General features: G+C 36.5%; 1 protein-coding gene across 17 annotated transcripts in view; it reads right to left on the bottom strand.

The window, feature by feature from the left end:
- Positions 1–797: 797 nt before the first annotated feature.
- The window catches only part of LOC122402960 (cAMP-specific 3',5'-cyclic phosphodiesterase), a 437,543-nt gene continuing 416,848 nt past the window's right edge, over positions 798–21,492 (bottom strand). For all 17 annotated transcript variants that reach the window (XM_043406183.1, XM_043406178.1, XM_043406176.1 and 14 more), the window contains 6 exons: positions 11,495–11,588; positions 10,143–10,372; positions 4,772–5,035; positions 4,426–4,525; positions 3,444–4,102; positions 798–2,601 (listed from right to left, as the gene is read on the bottom strand). In XM_043406183.1, the coding sequence (XP_043262118.1) occupies positions 2,467–2,601; positions 3,444–4,102; positions 4,426–4,525; positions 4,772–5,035; positions 10,143–10,372; positions 11,495–11,588 (1,482 nt within the window). In that variant the 3' untranslated portion in view covers positions 798–2,466. The remainder of the gene's footprint in view (positions 2,602–3,443; positions 4,103–4,425; positions 4,526–4,771; positions 5,036–10,142; positions 10,373–11,494; positions 11,589–21,492) is intronic.

The raw sequence follows: 21,492 nt of genomic DNA, 5'->3' as shown, positions 1-21,492 counted from the left end.
ACACGTTAATTATCAATTAATAACCTCGTTGCTTACGCCCTAAGAAGTTCGTTTAAGTTAATCTTCAGCTTAATATCTAGTCTCGTAGCCTTACGTAATACTTCTACGAACTAACTTTGGTGGCCAGCACCAAAAACAACAAAAGAGAAACATTCACTAGATTCAATGCCTACGACACAGATATAGTTTCCGCTTCTTTCTCGAGTGGGTCTCGATCGTTTTATTACTTTACGCCCATTGAGCCTTTTTACGCGTCCTATTTTACAAGTTACACCAATCACGTCCGATAAGAAATTTTTTATACGTACAATAGCGTCTGATCGGCGAGGAAGTGGCGGGTTTTGTCTGTTCAATCAACAATGCAGATTTATTTGTTCCACTTTCGTGTCAATTTATATAAAAATAAAAAAAAAAAAAAGTATTCGATCACAGAAACACTGCGTTTGAACGCCGTGAAAATAACCTCGGTCCTTTTAATTTCAACGCAATTTTGTTCGAAATCAACATTCACAGATCAAACTCTTTCTCCGAGATGGCGCTGCGATCTTCGACGCGAACCGCGCCATCAAACGTAAACGTCCGTTTCGAAAACTAGTCGAGCGTGCCGCTGACCGGAAAATGACACGCAGGCCCATTTCACCGAGAAAGAGCGCGTCGTTCGACGATCGATTTACACGTTATACGATCGATCGCATGAATAACTAGAATAAAATCGCGGATCTGAGAGACAACTTTCGTCGACGCACGAATTCGAACGATTCACAGACATTCAAGCGAGAAGAGTACTTTGTATTTTATATCGTTATTATTTATTTATTTTAGTAACACATCGAGCTGCAATGTCCTACCTAATTAATTTTCACTTTGTTCACGGATTACGATCCCCTACATCTACCATCGCTAGAAGCCAAAACGTGCGATGATTACTCGCGCGGAAATGTGTGTTTCGTTTTTTTTCTTCTCTCTCTTTTCTTTCGAAGAATCGTGTCTTTCTTCATCCACGGTGATTAACATTACTCTTTGGTTAAAAATTAAATCGTCGGTGTCCTCGTGTGAAGCGTGTGCGTGTGTGTTGTGTGTGTGTGTGTGAACGTCGCGAGAAGAACATCGCTGCACGATAATTTTAATATGAAGAACCCAAATGAAAGGCCAGCCTTTAGCGCAAGTTCTATATTAAAATTAATCGTCCGTTCGCTCGTTCCACGTTCCGACACGTAGCTCTGCGTCTCTAAAAATCGCGGCGACAACTACTACCGGCTCTCCATCTCCGATTCACCGTTTTACGACCTCCTCTACGCACTAGTCAGCGAGCACGGGTTGAAATCTTACGGTTAGGCATGCTGCTTGGTTCCTCTAACGATCGTTGTCGAGGTACTCATCGGAGAACCAAGGATAAACGTGAAGCGCGATTGCTAATGTTCCTCTAAAGTCTTCTGTTCAGTTGACGAATTATCCCCTCCTCGAGTTCATCATCACGATTCCCATTCATTCTTTGTACTTGTTTATTACAATTTTTGGCCTACTTCGTACTTTCTGGTCCGTGGTTGGGCCCTCCTCGACAGCGTTTCCATCGAGGAAACGCTTTGACCCGCATCGAGCGATCCAATAATTCGACTAACGAGATTCGAGTGCTTCCGCTTGCTCGACGAGGGGTTCAGCTGGCTGCACAGAAGATGGCGGCACCGGCCGCGCAGCTTGTACCATGCAATTGATATGTCAGTAAGGATCCTGTCGCTGCGAATTGAGATTCCCTTGCATCCCTCGAGTCTCGTGTTTAAAATACTCCTGATACAATCAGTCCTCGTGATCTGTCCGTCTCGTACACCAGGTACTTCGTGAAGAGATTCGTCCCCTCCTTCGAGCCTCGGATACACGCAGTGGGTTCAGGGAGGGGGGTGGGTGGATGCGATCGAACGACAAACGGGGCAAAGAAAAGGGGCGATAATGGTAACGACGACGATGCTCCTCTCCATCGCGAAGCGAGGATATCACACTCGACGCTCTCGGTACGCTTCGAGCCAGCCGAAGTGCAGCGATCGAGGACCGTTCCTCGTCCTGAGACCCGCGTCAGCGAGGAGGAAACGATCACAAAAACGTGCGAGAGGCTGTCCTCCTCGTCCTGTGTGTGTGTGTGTCACTTTCGATTGTTTCTCCCCGTTTTCCTTCGTTCCTTCGTTCTTATCGTTCCTCGACGCATCGGAACAAATACCCTTTTGCGTTATCCGGATCCGACGAAACTAGCTGGCAGAGCGACTAGACACGTTCCCCTCGTATCCTTGCCCGCCGCCTTTCATCCCAAGTAGGCGGCTTCTTCCACCGTTCCAGGGAGTGGAGCTTGGCCAAAGGTCGATAGGTCGACACAAAGAGACCCGGCTGGCGACAGTGAACTAGACGTCACTGACGCACGCGCCACCAGGTCTGCTGCACCTTCTCGTGGAGCTTCCTGCAAATACCCGCGAGCCTCCGTCACATTCCAGCCTCCGCGGCGCTCTCATCCATCTCACCGCCCCCTTCTTCGCTGGGCAGGGTCGTCTCGGCCGCTCCGCTCGTGTCCCCTGTCTCTGTCACGTCACCAGTCTCGTCACCCTCTTCCAGTGTCACCTGAAACAACCGAATCGTTTAGAATCTGTAACACACACTTTTTGATACATGGAGGAATTGTAAACGAGATAGGAGGTAGAAAAAGAAAGAAATCCTGCTAGTGGATTAGTCAGTAAGGCCCTGGAAGGCTAATAGTCGATCGCTTGCGAGAGAAACAAGAGCGTAGCCCTCTGGTGGCAAGTACAGGAGGTGACACACTTTTGATACATGGAGGAATTGTAAGCAAGATAGCATGAGATAGAAAAAGAAAGAAATCCTGCTAGTGGATTAGTCAGTAAGGCCCTGGAAAGCTCACAGTCGATCGCTTGCAAGAGAAGCAAGAGCGTAGCCCTCTGGTGGCAAGTACAGGAGGTGACACACTTTTGATACATGGAGGAATTGTAAGCAAGATAGCATGAGATAGAAAAAGAAAGAAATCCTGCTAGTGGATTAGTCAGTAAGGCCCTGGAAAGCTCACAGTCGATCGCTTGCAAGAGAAGCAAGAGCGTAGCCCTCTGGTGGCAAGTACAGGAGGTGACACACTTTTAATACATGGAGGAATTGTAAATGAGATAGGAGGTAGAAAAAGAAAGGAATCCTGCTAGTGGATTAGTCAGTAAGGCCCTGGAAGGCTCATAGTTGATCGCTTGCGAGAGAAGCAAGAGCATGGCCCTCTGGTGGCAAGTACGGGAGGTGACACACTTTTTGATACATAGAGGAATTGTACGTGAGATAGAAAAAGAGAGGAATCCTGCTAGTTGATTAGTCAGTAAGGCCCTGGAAGGCTCATAGCCGATCGCTTGCGAGAGAAGGAAGAGCGTAGCCCTCTGGTGGCAAGTACGGGAGGTGGTAATTCACCTTACCTGGAAGTGTATTCTGTCAGACTGCTGGTCGTGTCCTTGAAGTTGTTGCTGATCGTCGGACGGCGGCGACGGAGGGATCATCGACAAGTAGGAGCTGCGGTTATCCTCGAGAGTGTCCAGAATTTCCTGCGCGTCCGGGTGCACCAGGTCCGCCCATGTCTCCCAGAGAGGATGAACGATGTAATCGATGAAGCCGACCTGCGACTTCTCGATCGTTGCGTTGTGACGATCGCACATGGGGCTGATGTCCATGTTCAGTTCGCGTTCGCGATCACCTTGGAGGAAGAACTCCTCCATCAGCAGACCGACCCACCGGTGGTAAAGCGGCAACGGTTTCGTCGGGTTGGACAGGTCGGCGCAGTGCACCAGGTTCTCCAGAACTTGGATACGGTCCGTGTAGTTGTCCAGGAGGAGAACACCAGACCCGGCCACCTTCTTCGTCTCCACCATGGTCTTCAGGTCCGCCAGCAGAGACATGTGCTTGGACATGTCCGTCGACAGGACCATGTCGATCACCATTTTGCGGAGGGTTCGACGTTGTTTCGTCGTTATGCTGACGTATATGTCGCAGCCCTCGTTCTGGAGGAGCTTGAACGCCACTGCCAGGTGGTGATTTTCCAAAACGGATTCGTCATTGTACATCAGGGCGAGCTCGGAGCCTGATGATTCAAACAGTTTGATAAGCAACACGATTCTTTCGAGTGGAATTAAACCTCCGTTATCCGAATCATTAAAGACACAGTACTGCTCAGTCAAGGACATTCCACTTTATCGACTGTTAATCGATGTTCTACGTTATCGACCACTAGCCAATTAATCAACTTTTTGGGAGTTCTACGTTATCGATCGGTTTTCATTCGAACAAAATGAACATCAAATAATATTATCGGTTAAGTGGTAAAGCGATCTGCGTTTTCAACGCTCGGATAACAGAGTATTCATACGATTTCGAGTTTCGAGGTTCAGTTAAACGAATACCTACTCGAATTGATGAGGAACTGATTGGTAAGTCCAGGATGATCCACGTCGTGAATGGTGGCCGCGAATAGAGCTGCGGTAATTTCCAATGGCGTGAACACGGACTGCAAAGAGAAACGACTCTTGTTAGTGTCAATTAGTAGGAATTTTACAAAGTCACCAAGCTTGACTTCGTTCAAATGCTCAAAATTATTGGCTGACGTTAATTCAAAACGGGTAAGTACCAGGAAATATTAATTAGCTTCGATCAGATAGGAATCGACGGTTGTTTTTGACACGTGATCCACCCGTTGCGAAATTCGCGCGAGCACGGGGGCATCAAAACAGACAACAGTGAATACGATATTAACCTCGAGTGCGGGCGTGTTGAGCAGAGCGTGGGTGGATTGGGTCACGTCGGCTGCGTGGAGGCTATTGTGGAAGGGATTGTCCTTGACGTAATGATCCTCGAGGGTCATCATGAAGGTCACAAAGGTCTTCGGCGGTATGCCCAAGGATTTGAGTAGATCTCGCCTCTGGAAGACTGTGTAGGCGACGCACGTCAATGGCCTGTTGCCGCTCAGCTCGCCTATCCTGAAGATATCGATGCCCCACTTGTCGATGTCTGACAGAAGCTGCAAAGTTTTTTAATTGTTAGAGGGCGCTGGACTTCAAATAAACCCGGGAACACAAACAATTACGTAGTACTATATTTCTTAACAAGGGAAGGACCCCCACTATACGACTTTGATTTTAACAAATTGATTGACTTTAACAAATCTTTCTAATATGATAGTATATATGTTCCTAATGATATATGTAACATATTGGGCATAGATATTCAATAATTTTAAAGATATAAACAATTAAGGTTATGAACCATAACCTATATAACATTAGTATAGAAAGTGGATATCGAAGTAATATTGGCGACGTTAGGTCTGGTTTAAAGCAAATATTAGGCATATTCAAGGATTTTGAAGATATAAACAATTAAGGTTATGAACCATAACCTATAAACCATTAACATAGAAAGTAGATATCGAAGTGACGTTGGCGAGGTTATGTTTGGTTTAGTGAAAATATTACATACTCAATAATTTTAAAGATATAAACAATTAAGGTTATGGATCATAACCTATAAACCATTAGCATAGAAAGTAGATATCGAAGTGACGTTGGCGAGGTTATGTCTGGTTTAGAGCAAATATTTGGTATAGATACTCAATAATTTTAAAGATATAAATAATTAAGGTTACGAACCATAACTTATATAACATTAATACAGAAAGTAGATCTCGAAATGACGTTGACGAGGTTAGGTCTGGTTTAGGGCAAATATTGGGCGTAGATACTCAATAATTTTAAAGATATAAACAATTGAGGTTATGAACCATAACCTATATAACATTAGTATAGAAAGTGGATATCGAAGTAATATTGGCGAGGTTAGGTCTGGTTTAAAGCAAATATTAGGCATATTCAAGGATTTTGAAGATATAAACAATTAAGGTTATGAATCATAACCTATATACCATTAGCATAGAAAGGAGATATCGAAATGATGTTGTCAAGGTTAGAAGAATGCCTGATTTCTTCAGGTTTCACGCATCGTCGTGAAATTAAGGTTAAACAATAATTACGATGATAAGAATTTCGAGAATTTGGGTTATCTGCGACCTACGACCTCGTCCCAAATTACTACCCGAATCGTACGGGTGATGTATGGCGCCAAATGCCAGCGGAAATATTTTACTTCGGTGTCTTAAGGGGCCCTTCTACCTTGTGGGATTAAAAAAATCGATATTTTTTTTTTTGCATTTTCCTTTAGCATGTAGCCTCGAAAATATGTCTACCAAATATTAAATTGAAATTCGGAGAACCAACGAAGTTATAGCCTGTTGAAATGTACCGCGCGCAGGTATAAACAACTGGACGTAAAACTTTAAAGCTGTTTTTCTCGAAACTACATTTTTCGGCACTGCGTGCGTGATAACTAAAAAACTATTCAAGATATCAACATCAAATTTATACAGTATCTTCGGAACTGGTCTCCCTATAGCATGAACTAGGATAATTGCGATATATGCAATACTTTTTCTTTTATTAACAAAAAAGCAACCAAATATATGAAAATATTCAGTATTTTTTTCGTAAAATAGCTGCCATTTTGCCATTTTTTGTTTTTTTTTTGAAAAGATCCTTGTTCATGCTATAACCACACTCATCTATATTAAGAATATCGTTGGTTTTAGGATTTCGAATAACTTGTTCGCAAGATATCGCGTACGCAGTCGGGTGCCGTTCGTAGAAACTGTTGTTTGATGATCAACAAAAACAGCGTAATCAATAGATATTATGCGTTGCAAAAATTCGTAAATATAGCTAAATATATAATGAATGTATCTACAAAATTCGGAATTAATCGCTCTTTAATAACCCGCAAAAAAAAAAATCACAAAGGAACACGTATTTTGCATGCCTACAAGGTAGAATGGCCCCTTAGTTCGATTCCATTATTGTTGAATATTATTCTTAATTTAAATGATTTAATTCGATTCACTAATCATTGACAATTATAAATAGTCTAATCATTATAAGCAGTCTAATCAGCTAATTGGATATACATACAACGAATTAATAATTCAACGGAAATATCAACTGATAAGTTATAGACTGATACGTTGATGACAGTAAATTTCGAATTGATATCTCGTGCATCAATAATGACGTCACTGTCGTTTGTTCAATGTGTTTTTAATTAATAATTAATAACCAAGCCTGGCAATTTTCTCCATTAATAAATATTTCATTGAGACCATAAGAAAAAAATTTATTATTATTTCTGACAAATTTTTCGATTTATTAACTCGAATTACATGATTTTACACTTTTCAAACAATATATCAATCATCAGCCAACCAAGTATTTTAATTTTTCTAACCTACAAATATGTAAGTATGTAAATCAAGGTGCATTACGAAACATGTACACAGGATTTTTTTTCAACGTGTATTTATAGGTTATGTAACGCAAAGTGGATTTTTCCCAGCAACGTTGCCGCCACCAAGACTTCTTTTTTTTCTTCCTATTCTTTTTACTCTCCACGTTTACCGTTGTAATCTACTCGTACAACCGTCAGGAAGCAAATATTTGTCAGTCGTAGCGTCTTTCAAGCGGCTGGAAATTTCCTAGACGAGACCTTCTCCGCGAAATCACCGGAGGCCTCGCGTAAAATAAATCGAAACGAAGTTTCAAATTAATTTGATATCGTTTCGACATCGATGCAAAATCTCTTCCGTTCGCGTCCGGGATTACGCGTGTTCCGATCGAGAATCAATCAGCCAGCATCGTGGAATTAGCAGAGGAGCAAATCTGGGATATTGCGAAGTACCGCGTGATCCGATCCGCAGTTTCCCCACGATTTAAAGCCACGGGAACGGGATAAGGCATTACGAGCAACTGTTTATTTCGAATGATTGAGATCGCGATATAGAAATTTTATCAAACATTTGCTCCCACGAGTGTTTTTCATCAGCCGGTTGTTTTCCTTCCCGATGAATGAACAGTGATCAACTATGCTGTACCGGTCGTGTGAGCGACGCTTGAATTGCCAATCGAGGCCTCTCAGATCGGTAAAAAGCGTCTGTTAATTAATTTCACTTTCACGATTCTAGTTTGCATTATTGGAAACGATTGCACAATTCAAATCAAGTTGGATGGTTTGCTTGGCACACTGGGAGTAAAGCAACAGAAATTTTAAATTTGTCTAAAAATTGTCTTGTGTTGGTGTTTTTACTCTGTAAAGATTCTGTGATTGTACTATCAGAAGATAAACACTAGATTCTAGTAACTAGAGTATTCAGAGCTAAGGTTCACGTGTTCAGCACTTGACATACTAGGAAATCAGTTCTATCATATTATTTTCAGGTATTAATGTGTTTTCTATGAAGACCTAATTACTAACAACGTTTCCATTGATGTTTACCTAGCGAATGTTTATTCAAACTCAACGATTGTACTATTAGAAGCTCAACGATTGTACTACTAGAAGCCAAATAACACTAAGTTTCAATAACCAAACAAAAGTATCCAGAATTGAGGTTGACATGTTCTTTTAATCAAACTCTGACATACTAGGAAATCAGTTCTACTAACATGTTATTTCCAAGCATTAGGGTGTTTTCTATCAAGACCTAATTACTAACAACGTTTCCACTGACGTATTCCTAGTGAATGTTTACTCTATTCGAGCTCAACGATTGTACTATTAGAAGCCAAATAACACTAAGTTTCAGGACCCAAGCAAAAGTCTCCAGAACTGAGGTCCATGTGTTCACCTTTTAATCAAACCGTCATACTAGGAAATCAGTTCTACTATCATGTTATTTCCAAGCATTAATGTGTTTTCTATGAAGACCTAATTACTAACAACGTTTCCATTGATGTTTACCTAGCGAATGTTTATTCAAACTCAACGATTGTACTATTAGAAGCCAAATAACACTAAGTTTCAATAACCAAGCAAAAGTATCCAGAATTGAGGTTCACGTGTTCTTTTAATCAAACTCTGACATACTAGGAAATCAGTTCTACTATCATGTTATTTCCAAGCATTAATGTGTTTTCTATGAAGTCCTAATTACTAACAACGTTTCCACTGACGTATTCCTAGTGAATGTTTACTCTATTCGAGCTCAACGATTGTACTATTAGAAGCCAAATAACACTAAATTCCAAGTAACCAAGCGAAAGTATCCAAAACTGAGGTTCACGTGTCCACCTTTTAATCAAACCCTGTCTAGGAAATCAATTCTACTATGTTATTTCCAAGTATTAATGTGTTCTCTATCAATACCTAATTACTAACAACGTTTTCACTAACGTTTCCCTAGCGAATGTTTATTTGTTGAAGGTTAGGTTTCCACGTAGTAGAGAATGAATTGTTTCAACGAACATTTAATTATAAACACACGAAAGTAAAATAAACAAACCCCAGCGAATGTTTACTCTATTTGTTGAAGGTTAGGTATCCACGTAGTGAAGAATGAATTGTTTCAACAAACATACAAAAAACTTAACAGTTATTATCAAAAAAATAAAGTGATCTTTTCACTACTATTGAATACAATACTTTTTAAGGTTTTACTATAAAAACTGCCTTTGGTTTTCATCGCAAGAAGGCTCACGTGCGTCATTCGCTTAATCTATTCATACAGTGTTGCCAACTTCCGCTTATCATTCGTACCAACCGATTAAAATAATTCTCACCAACACTATTCAAGCTCGACAATCGTACTATCGGAAGTCAAATAATACTAAATCCTAGTAAACAAACAGGAATACTCAGAGCTCAGGTTCACGTGATCACCTTTTCCTCAAACCTTGACATATTAGGAAATCACGTCTATCATGTTATTTCCAGGTATTAATATGTCTTCTATCTAGACCTAATTACTAACGTTTTCACTGTCGTTTTTTTAGTGAAACTTCTATTCAAGCTCGACAGTTAAACCATCATGATTTGAAACGTATTTGACTACGTTTGTTTGACTGTCTTTGGGTCAATTGGAAACGAAAATACTCCTACTATCATATTATTTCTAGGTATCAATGTTTTCTATCAAGATCTGATTACTAACAACATTTTTCTAATGAATGTTTCCATCGATTCAAGCTCAAATGGTTAAACCACGTTGAACCGTGTTTGACTATCTTTCGTGGTAAAATATTAATTTTTACCTTGCCAAGTTCTTCTTCGTGAGCTGTCTCAACGCCATAGAGTGGTACACGCTCCCCTGTGAAGCTGTTTGTGTGCGTGAGTGGTCGTTTGACACCGCTTATGTGAGACATGGCGGCTGGGCCTCTCTCAGCGCGGTCCTTCTTCTTGGCCGCCCGAGCATCTGCGGTGCCTGTTGTTGCACCTCCATCCTGAATTCTCAAAGACGGCAAGTCCAACTCCTCCTGCTTGTCTGCAACGCACACGCAAACAGAAAACTGATCAACAAAAGCTTTCGAGGATCCTTTAATAAAATATGTAAATTTCTGTCGTTGATTTGTCAACTTTCTGAAGCAAAATTTTCGTGTCAGGAGAGACCACCTTCAGTCTGTGGGGTCCTCTGAAAGATATGGATTTATCCTGCATCAATGATCAGTGTCGAAATAAATTTGGGATGGGTGGGGTCTTTTGAGTTTCTTAAGTTAATGCTCGAGACAAAAGCTTCAAAAACCTCGTCGTCGTGCATGAGGAGACGAGTGTGATGGGATGGGGTATGTTAGCTTATTATTAGGCTACGTGCTTTCATGAGCGGGAAGTTTTCGAGCGTGTGATTCCCTAGTTTGGTAACTAGGGGAGTTTGGGTGATGGGGGTTGGTGTCAAACGAGGTAGTTGCTAGTTTCATGATGTACTCTTGATTCAAGAGTCTCGAATGTGCTCGATGTTCCTCGTGGTGTGATAAGAGCAGATTTGAGCACCATAGACGATGCTAGAGCGAATGCAGGTTCTATTCAAGCGAACTTTGACTGAGGTTAGGATATTAGGTTTAAATCGAGGAGCTAATGCAAGGTTGGTCGAGCGTTTGCAAGAGCCCTCCCTCTGGCGGCGAGTATGCGAGGTAATGGACCCCACGAGACTGTTTACGTAAACGAGCGTCCGTTTCCTGGCTCGGTGAGCAGAAAAAAAAGGTCCGCGAGACAAAACGAGCCAGACGGGATGAATGCTCGAGAAATATGCGTGCATATATGGGGTCTCAAGGGCTTTTAATGCGTAAGAGTCGCTCGTTTCATTGTCCCTGATAAATCTGCTCCTGGCTGTGGCCTCGCGATTCTGAGCCATTAATCCTTTCTCCGTTTTGTTTCTTCGCGCTCCTACGGGTCGCGTGACGTATGTTACGAATATCAACGAACCTTATCCGGAACGAAAGTTTTGTTTCTCGATCGTAAGTCAAGCACTCTAGCGTGAATCTTTGAAAAAATAAAATAAATTGTGAACAAACTTTTATTCGCAAATATGTCTAATAAAAGTGCACTTCACGCTAGAATAATTTAATTCTATTATTAGCAATTGAGCAATAAATATTTTTCTCAAACTTACCAAGGAAGGTGTTGCAGATGTATTCTGAAATCTGGTTGCCAGATTTTGAGGACTCCGAGAAGTGGGAGAGTTCCTTGTTGAGCATACGTTTGAACTGCAAACAGAATAAAACGTAACGATTAGTGTTTACCGATTCCGATCACGACGCGGAAACACGTCAAACCGAGAACGAGATGGATACTCGTATCCGATTCGTCGTGGTGCCTTTATCTCGTGAGATTTACGATATTTGCGAAATTTCGATGCAGATAAACAGAGAGATACGGAGATAAATGCAGAAGTTTACGCGTACACAGTTTCGTTATCAGCCCTGTAACACGATCCCTTACGATTACGCAGATATCGATGTAAATGCGCGAACGAGAAAGGAGGAGTAACCTGTTATCGGAAACGATTGTTTCGAAAACTCGATTTAACGCACGCTGTTCAACTGTGCTTGTTCGTTCGATTCTTCTGCGTCGTCGTTGCACTCTAATTGCTTCGTTTCATAACAAATTGTTGAACGTATTGATTTCAAGCATTGTAAGCTTCTATTATCCAGTTTGATTTAAAATTTGGTGTGCATGTAATGAAAGAATTATTTTTTTATTTTATAGAATTAAATTTGGGTCAGTTGGTAGAGCGTTTAATTGAGAATCCTTTGGTAATGGGTTCGAATCCCCGTCAAGTTACTTTTTTTTTAATTATTTTAAAATGCAGAAATATATTTTACTAGCATGCCCCGTCTCGGCTTCGCTCGACCTTGTGCAAAAGCAATTTATGACCAGATGATCGTCCTGACATATATATCCGCGATAATGCAATTCTCTCGCGAGAAAGCGCTCGAGAAGCTTCGCCACCTGGCGGTAACGTCGCAGCACTGCTACGGGCGAGGTATCGCGCGGGCCGAATACGCGCATGCGCGCGCAAGTAGACTGTCGTATACAGGGGTCACGTGGTCTGCCAAACAGTCGTACACATGAAATCTTTGCACATAAATTACATGTTAATAACGCGCTTCTGAGACATGCTACATAGCCTATGTCCGTCCTAGAGTATGCAGAAATATCGTGTCAAAATTTGAGGAAGATCGGTTCAATAGGTCTTGAGTTTTGCGCGAACATAAAAATCGGCTCTCTCTTTATACAATAGTATATATAGGGAAAACACACCATCATAAAAGTGCACGTATAACGCATATTCGTAGAAATTTTTCGATGTTTTTTTTTTTATAAACCATCAGTGAAAGTAGACCTTTCCAACGCATGTACTCGTTTGAAAATCGGTTGAGTGGTTCTCGAGTTATAAAATCACGAACATAGGACAACTTATTTTTATATATATAAGATATACATATTGAAGCAAAAATAAATTTAAATTTAAATATTAAAGCAAAAAATAAATCCTTAAATTTTTGATACAGAAAGAGTAATAAGTACAGTAACGAAATAGTATTATATTTATATCATGATTATTATCAAGTAAATTCTGTATTTAAAATATGTTTGTAAATCATAAGTATAAAATGTATATAAAATATATTTATGAATTTTAAAATAATGAAAGAAAAAAAAAAATGACTTCGCGGGGATTCGAACTCACTACCGCAAGATTCGTAGCTAATCTTCTTACCAACTTACCCAAAAAATATTCCGTAAAATGAAATAGATAATTCTTTTATTTTTATTTTTCATTTTAGAAAAGAATCCCTGATTTTCAGTAATTTTTAAAATTTGAAGGCTGTGAGTCGCTTCTGCTGTTTAAATTATACCAGAGAGGATCATGGGGAGCTTATTAGATCGTCCCGGAGGCGCAGTCGAGCAAATGCTGCGTACAATTAATGGTTAAACGTGCACCTCCGTAGAAACACATCGTTTCTAAGATAATCTTCAAACAGACGTTGGTGCCTCCGCGAACGAAAACAATTGGTCTCGTTAATCAACGTCGTCGTAACCAATGGAATTAAATTAGACCAGAAAGTCGTACTTAGCGAAACTTGGCGCAAATTCCTCTTTAACAATTATTGTCTCATTTATACCAGATTCATATCACCGAAATACTTAATAAATAGCAATATTTAATTAAATCTGTCGACTAAATCGTCGATGACACTGTCGATTTTGTTGAAACTAAAACTCAAAATCAAAAGCAAGAATCCTATAAAAACATATATAAACACAAACTAAAAAAATTTCTTTTTTTTTTTGTTTTTGGACGAGCAATTTTATCGTCGATGACATTGTCGATTTTGTTGAAACTAAAACTCAAAATCAAAAGCAAAAATCCTATAAAAACATACATAAACACAAACTAAAAAAATTTCTTTCTTTTGGTTTTTACGTTTGTTTTTGGATGAGCAATTTTATCGTCGATGATCCAGATACGTGTTCGCATATCACCTTATCGCAATAAATGTCTTCGCGAAGCTTTCTCGCGATTATTTAATCGTGAGAAATTGAAAAAAAATACACGCTTTTGTTTTTGTACGTGCGTTCATTCTTAATATTATGCAACAGTGTACCAGGTCAGGGAAGCGTTTCAATCTTTGTCTTAATCTACGAAATTAATCGTGATATTAACGTGAAAGCTATTGGAACGCGTATTATTTCTTATTTAACACCGTTACCGACCGAGTGTTCTCGCTTTATTGAAAGTTACCGACCGAGTGTTTTCGGTTTATTGAAAGTTACCGACAGAGTATTTTTTGCTTGATTGAAATATATGTTACCGACTGAGTGTTTTAGGTTTATTGAAATATTCGTTACCGACTGAGTGTTCTCGTTTTTATTGAAAGTTACCGACCGAATATTCTCGTTTTATTGAAATATAAGTTACCGACTGAGTATTCTCGTTTTATTGAAATATACGTTACCGACAGGAAACGAGAATTCTCGTTTCACGACAAGCGTGTGTTTTTCTAGTAATTTCTCTGATAACAATATTATTTATGATTTTTAAATTTACTTTACGCATTGTAACATATTTATTAGTGTCTTAAAAGCTTCGTTGATGCGTTAATACCGAGATTTACTCGAAATTACGAAAATAATAAACGCATAGTTCACAGAATAAGCTAATAAACAATTTTAGAATCTGTTCGTTACGAGAGAACGACTTTTGCTTTGTGCGGCTGAGGCATTTATCACGTAATTTGTTTGGAAAGTAAATTTAAAAGCTTTTCTCTCCCTCAGAAACCTTCGTTGCTGAGACCTAAATAAGAAATCTTCACAGAACCAACTTCAACGTGGTCAAAGTCGGCAATACAAACAAAAACGTTTTCTTTTTTTCCAGAAAATTGTTCAACGAAAGCGTCCAACGGTTTCTTTCGTGTTTTACACGTTCGTCGGAAATGAAATTTTCATGAGAACTTTTTCCCCAACGATTTAGCAGCTCATGAAAGATGGAATTCGATTACACGTGGAATAATTATGAGAAAAAGAAAGTAATCAAACAGTTTTATTTTTTCATTAGAAAGTGGAAACGACGATGACTGGCAGGATAGTTATTTAAAAATCGTCTGTTGTCTGAGATGCAGTATTGTATTCAAAATATTCAGCGAAAGGGAAGAACGTCTGGTTGAATAATTTATTCAACCGTTCTATGAATAAAAAAAAATGTCTAGACTGCCAGAAAGGACAAATCGTATCGCCTGTTTTGAATTTGTTAATAACATGTACGCGAGAGAGTCGTCGAAAAAATCGCTAACTAATTGCAATTATATTAAATGATAAGCGGGGCAGATAATTTTTTTTTCGACGCTTCATACGCAACGAAACGTCACAAATCGTGATTACGTGACTCCGTGACACTCTAATCGGCGGCATTCTGAATTTACATCCGAGTAATAACGCTTATCTTTTCGTCCCCAAACGCTCGAGTTTGATATCTTCTTCTTGAAAGATAAATTGGTATTTCGGCGGTGTTGACTGATAGATTATGTACAGTTTGTTGAGAAAGTTTAGAAATTCGCTAAATAAAGACCCCAGAAACAAAATAATTTTATTAATTTTGAATTTTGAATTTTGAATTTTTAGGTGACTTGAATTATTTTATATAAAAATAGTTGTTTATGAAGCCTCCAGAATAAAATAATTACCTTAATTGAATTTTATTGTAATTATGTTTCTCAAGGATATTAATATTTAAATTTCTTTCGGTGAGAAATATTAATTATTTTATGATTTTAATTTTTAACATTAGGTGACTTGAATTATTTTATATAAGAATACTTAGTTGTTTATGAAGCCTCCAGAATAAAATATTACCTCAATTAAATTGAATTATAAATAAGTTTTTAAAGGATATTAATATTTGAATTTCTTTCGGTGAGAAATATTATTCAATATTTACGATTTTAATTTTTAATATTGACTATGTTTAAAAATATACAGTGCCACCAATTTTAATTATTTCTCACTCAAAAAATTTTGAAATGTCTCTGAAATACGTATAAATAAACCTTGAAAATTTGACTGCAAAAAGTGGTATAGTTTATTCACAAAAAATTCCGTAGGAAAGTCTAAAATGTACTAGTATGAAGTGAGTTTTAAAAGTGACTTTGTTTGTCTACGTTTGAAATTATGCAGTGTCACCAATTTTAATTTTTGTTGTCCCAAAAAATTTTGAAATGTCACTGAGATATGTATAAATAAACCCTGTAAATTTGATTGTAAAAGGTGATATAGTTTATTCACAAAAAATTCCCCAAGAAAGTCTAAAATACACTAATATGAAGTGCGTTTTAAAAGTGACTTTTTTTGAGATTATGCAGTGCCACCAATTTTAATTTCTTCTTGCCCAAAAAATTTTAAAATATCACTGATATATGTGTAAATAAATCCTGTAAATTTGATTGCAAAATGTGTTATGGTTTATTCACAAAAAATTCTTCAAGAAAGTCTAAAATGCACTAATATGAAGTGCATTTTAAAAGTGACTCTTTTTGAGATTATGCAGCGCCACCAATTTTAATTTTTTTTCGCTCAAAAAATTTTAAAATATCACTGAGATATATATAAATAATTCCTGTAAAATTGATTGCAAAATGTGTTATAGTATATTCACAAAAAATTCTTCAAGAAAGTCTAAAATGCACTAGTATGAAGTGAGTTTTAAAATTGACTATGTTTAAAAATATGCAGTGCCACCAATTTTAATTATTTCTCACTCAAAAAATTTTGAAATGTCTTTGAAATACGTATAAATAAACCTTGAAAATTTGACTGCAAAAAGTGGTATAGTTTATTCATAAAAAATTCCCTAGGAAAGTCTAAAATGCACTAATATGAAGTGCGTTTTAAAAGTGACTTTTTTTGAGATTATGCAGTGCCACCAATTTTAATTTTTTCTTGCCCAAAAAATTTAAAAATATCACTGAGATATGTATAAATAAACCCTGTAAATTTGATTGTAAAAGGTGGTATAGTTTATACACAAAAAATTCTTCAAGAAAGTCTAAAATGCACTAATATGAAGTGCGTTTTAAAATTGACTTTCTTTGACTACGTTTGAAATTATGCAGTGGCACCAATTTTAATTTTTTCTTGTGCAAAAAATTTGGAAATATCACTGAGATATATATAAATAATTCCTGTAAATTTGACTGCAAAAGGTATTATAGTTTATTCACAAAAAATTCTTCAAGAAAGTCTAAAATGCACTAATATGAAGTGCGTTTTAAAATTGACTTTGTTTGACTACGTTTGAAATTATGCAGTGGCACCAATTTTAATTTTTTCTTGTCCAAAAAATTTGGAAATATCACTGAGATATATATAAATAATTCCTGTAAATTTGTTTGTAAAATGTGTTATAGTTTATTCACAAAAAATTCCCTAAGAAAGTCTAAAATGCACTAATATGAAGTGCGTTTTAAAAGTGACTTTTTTTGAGATTATGCAGTGCCACCAATTTTAATTTCTTCTTACCCAAAAAATTTTAAAATATCACTGAGCTATATATAAATAATTTCTGTAAATTTGATAGCAAAAGGTGTTACAGTTTATTCACAAAAAATTCCCCAAGAAAGTCTAAAATACACTAATATGAAGTGCGTTTTAAAAGCGACTTTGTTTGACTATGTTTAAAAATATGCAGTGCCGCCAACTTTAATTTTTTCTTGCCCAAAAAATTTTAAAATATCACTGATATATATGTAAATAAACCCTGTAAATTTGATTGCAAAAGGTATTATAGTTTATTCACAAAAAATTCTCCAAGAAAGACTAAAAAAAATGCACTTCATACTAGTGCACATTAAAATCTGACTATGTTTGAGAGTATACAGTGCTACCAATTTTAACTTTTTCTCTCCCAAAAAATTTTGAAAATCACTCAAAAAAATACTCAGTCGTTCATAAAGCCTCCAGAGTAAAATATTATCTTAATAAAATTGAATTCTAATTAAGTTATTCAAAAATATTAATTTTATTGAAAATGGTGGATCGAGATGCTTGAATTTCTTTTCAGTAAGAAATATTGTTTAATGTTGAGAATTTATGGGATTTTGAGAAGCCACATACCCAGTTGATAAGTATAAATGTATCTATTTGAATACAGTTGACTAACTTAAATACTTAATCGCTAACATCTGCGCAACGATCCACGTGCGATTCGCCAAATCCCCCGGAAACTACACCAGCGCCACTTCGACCAAACTACTAACAAAGGCGCGTGGATGCTGTCTACATTTCGGCGGGAAATTCAACATTCAGCATTTATAATTTTAATTTTTAACATTATGTAACTTGAATTATATTAAATAAAAATATTCAGATGTATATAAAACCCCCAGAGTAAAATATTATTCCAATTAAATTGAATTCTAATTAAATTATTAAATTATATTAATTATATTGGAAATGCTGCATCGAGATGCTTGAATATCTTTCGATGATAAATATTATTTAACATTTATGATTTCAAATTTTAACATTGGCTTGAATTATTTTAAATAGAAATACACCCATTCATTTGAATTTCAGTCGGATGGAAACGAAAATAAGTTTAATCAATAAACGTTCCACATTTCTGGCAACAACATGGAAGCGAAGTATCTCTAAATTTACAATGTTTACGAAGTTACAGCGTATGCTGCACAGATAAACAGAAACGTATGCACATTGAAGAACGCTCGTGGAACGAATTTTCAGGGAACTCTCGAACCATTATATAAATACATACAGGGTGGGAAAAATTTTAATAGAGGATTCTAGAGGCCAAAATAAGACGAAAATCAAGAATACCAATTTGTTGATGGAGGCTTCGTTAAAAAGTTATTAACAATTAAATTAACAAATTTCAAATCGTGCTAAAAAAATTATATTTAGCTAGGGGGGTCAATTACCATCATTTTTTGTTATTATACATACCTCCGAAATCCTATCCATTTTCGAGAAAAAAAATCGAAAAGGTATAAAATTTTTTGAAGGGGGAAAAAATTTTTCAAATCGATCTAAAAAAATTATTCTCGTATGCGGGGATCAATTACAATTATTTTTAGTCATTACACATATCCCCGAAATCCTACGCACTTTCGAGAAAAAAAATTCTTTACCGAAAATCTAATCCGGCGCCTAAATGTTTCGACGGGAAAAGAAAAATTCCAAATCATTCTGGAAAAATTATTTTCGGTTGCAGGGGTCAATTGCAATCATTTTTGGTGAATAGACATACCTCCGAAATCTTATCCATTTTCGAGAAAAAAATTCGAAAAGGTGTGAAATTTTCGATGGGGAAAAACAAATTTCAAATCGATTTGGAAAAATTATTTTCGATTGCAGGGGTCAATTGCAATTATTTTTGGTGAATAGACATACCCCCGAAATCCTGCGCATTTTCGAGAAAAAAATTCAGTAAGGGCGGAACTTTAAACGTTAATAACTTTTTAACAAAGCCTCAATTAAAAAATTACTATTCTTGATTTTCGGTTTATTTTGGCCTCTAGGATCACCCATTAAAATTTTTCCCACGGTTGTCGGAACACCCTGTATAGTTTCAATATTTTCGAGTTCAATAGAAATAAAATCACTGGATTTTCGATATCGGAGGTTTCGAGTGTCGATTTGTCAGAGATATATTAATCTCTCCTAACGGGAAAATAGATTTATCTTTTTTATTCGCGTACGATTACAAGGAAAGAGTGTACGAGTTCACAGATAATAAATAAACAAATCAATAAAGAGATCAGAAATCCGATGGAAGATAGGCTCGATCTGTTTTATTATCGTTTCTTTTTTTAAACAACGGAGATAAAGAACCGTGATATCTGGCTGGAAGACAAGTACGCGGGAACCTCGAGAGCGTTGATATTTATTATCGACCTTTTTAAGGAAATCAAAATATGCTCTAATTAACAAATGTCATAATAAGAATAAAGCATGTAAATGATTAAATTAAATGTCATTGGGCGTTAAAACGATTGCAAAAAACTTTTTGAACGTACGTTCCTCCTTTATATTTGTTTTATTATATTTCTGTTTTTAATTCAACTTTTTACGAATTTTATCATCACGAAAAAAATTTGTTTATCGACCTTGCACGATTATCTCAAATTAATTCAGTCGGAAACGTCGTGATTTTAATATAAGAGAATGAATAATAAAATTCGTAATCGTATATTTATCAAATAATGTGACATTAATAGAATTTTATTTAATTGTTGTTGTTGGATGTTAATGAATGATTTTTTTTTTTATTTTGCTGGTATGTATAGCCAAACTCATAGTAATTAAGAATCTTTCAGGTTTTTTTTTGATTCAAACAAACGGAATTGGCTGGAATCAAGAACAGATCTTTTTTAAAAGTGACTTTGTTTGACTATGTTTGAGAATTTGCAGTGCCACCATTTTTAACTTTTTCCCACCCAAAAAATTTGAAAATATCATTGAGATATGTATAAATAAATCCTGCAAAATTGGCTGCAAAAGGAGTTACAGTTTATTAACAAAAAATTCCCCAAAAAAGTCTAAAAAGCACTAGTATGAAGTGCATGTTTGAGAATATGCAGTGCCACCAATTTTAATTTTTGCTCGCTCAAAAAATTTTGAAATATCACTGAAATATGTGTAAATAACCTCTGTAAATTTTATTGCAAAAGGTGTTATAGTTTATTCACAAAAAATTCCCCAAGAAAGTCTAAAATGCACTAATATGAAGTGCATGTTTGACTAAGTTTGAGGATATGCAGTGCCACCAATTTTAACTTTTTCCCACCCAAAAAATTTGAAAATATCATTGAGATATGTATAAATAAATCCTGCAAAATTGGCTGCAAAAGGAGTTATAGTTTATTCACAAAAAATTCCCCAAGGAAGTCTAAAATATATGAAATGCATTTTAAAATTGACTATGATATTTGAGAATATGCAGTGCCACCAATTTTAATTTTTCCTCGCCCAAAAAATTTTAAAATATCCCTTCAATATCTATAAATAAACCTTGTAAATATCACTGCAAAATATCTTACAGTTTATTCACAAAAAATTCCCCAAGGAAGTCTAAAATATAAGAAGTGCATTTTAAAATTGACTATGATATTTGAGAATATGCAGTGCCACCAATTTTAATTTTTCCTCGCCCAAAAAATTTTAAAATATCCCTTCAATATCTATAAATAAACCTTGTAAATATCACTGCAAAATATCTTATAGTTTATTCACAAAAAATTCCCCAAGGAAGTCTAAAATATATGAAATGCATTTTAAAATTGACTATGATATTTGAGAATATGCAGTGCTACCAATTTTAACTTTTTCTCACCCAAAAAAATTCTAAAATATCCCTTCAATATCTATAAATAAACCTTGTAAATTTGACTGCAATATATCCTATAGTTTATTCACAAAAAATTCCCCAATAAAGTCTAAAATATATGAAGTGCATTTTAAAATTGACTATGATATTTGAGAATATGCAGTGCCACCAATTTTAATTTTTTCTCACCCAAAAAAATTCTAAAATATCCCTTCAATATCTCTAAATAAACCCTGTAAATTTGACTGCAAAATATCCTATAGTTT

Source organism: Colletes gigas, unplaced genomic scaffold, assembly GCF_013123115.1.
Source record: "Colletes gigas isolate AHSC1104 unplaced genomic scaffold, ASM1312311v1 Colletes_gigas_Sc00042, whole genome shotgun sequence".
NCBI classification, from domain to species: domain Eukaryota; kingdom Metazoa; phylum Arthropoda; class Insecta; order Hymenoptera; family Colletidae; genus Colletes; species Colletes gigas.
The sequence above is the reverse complement of the archived record's forward strand: the minus strand, read 5'-3'. Positions and strand labels throughout refer to the sequence as shown.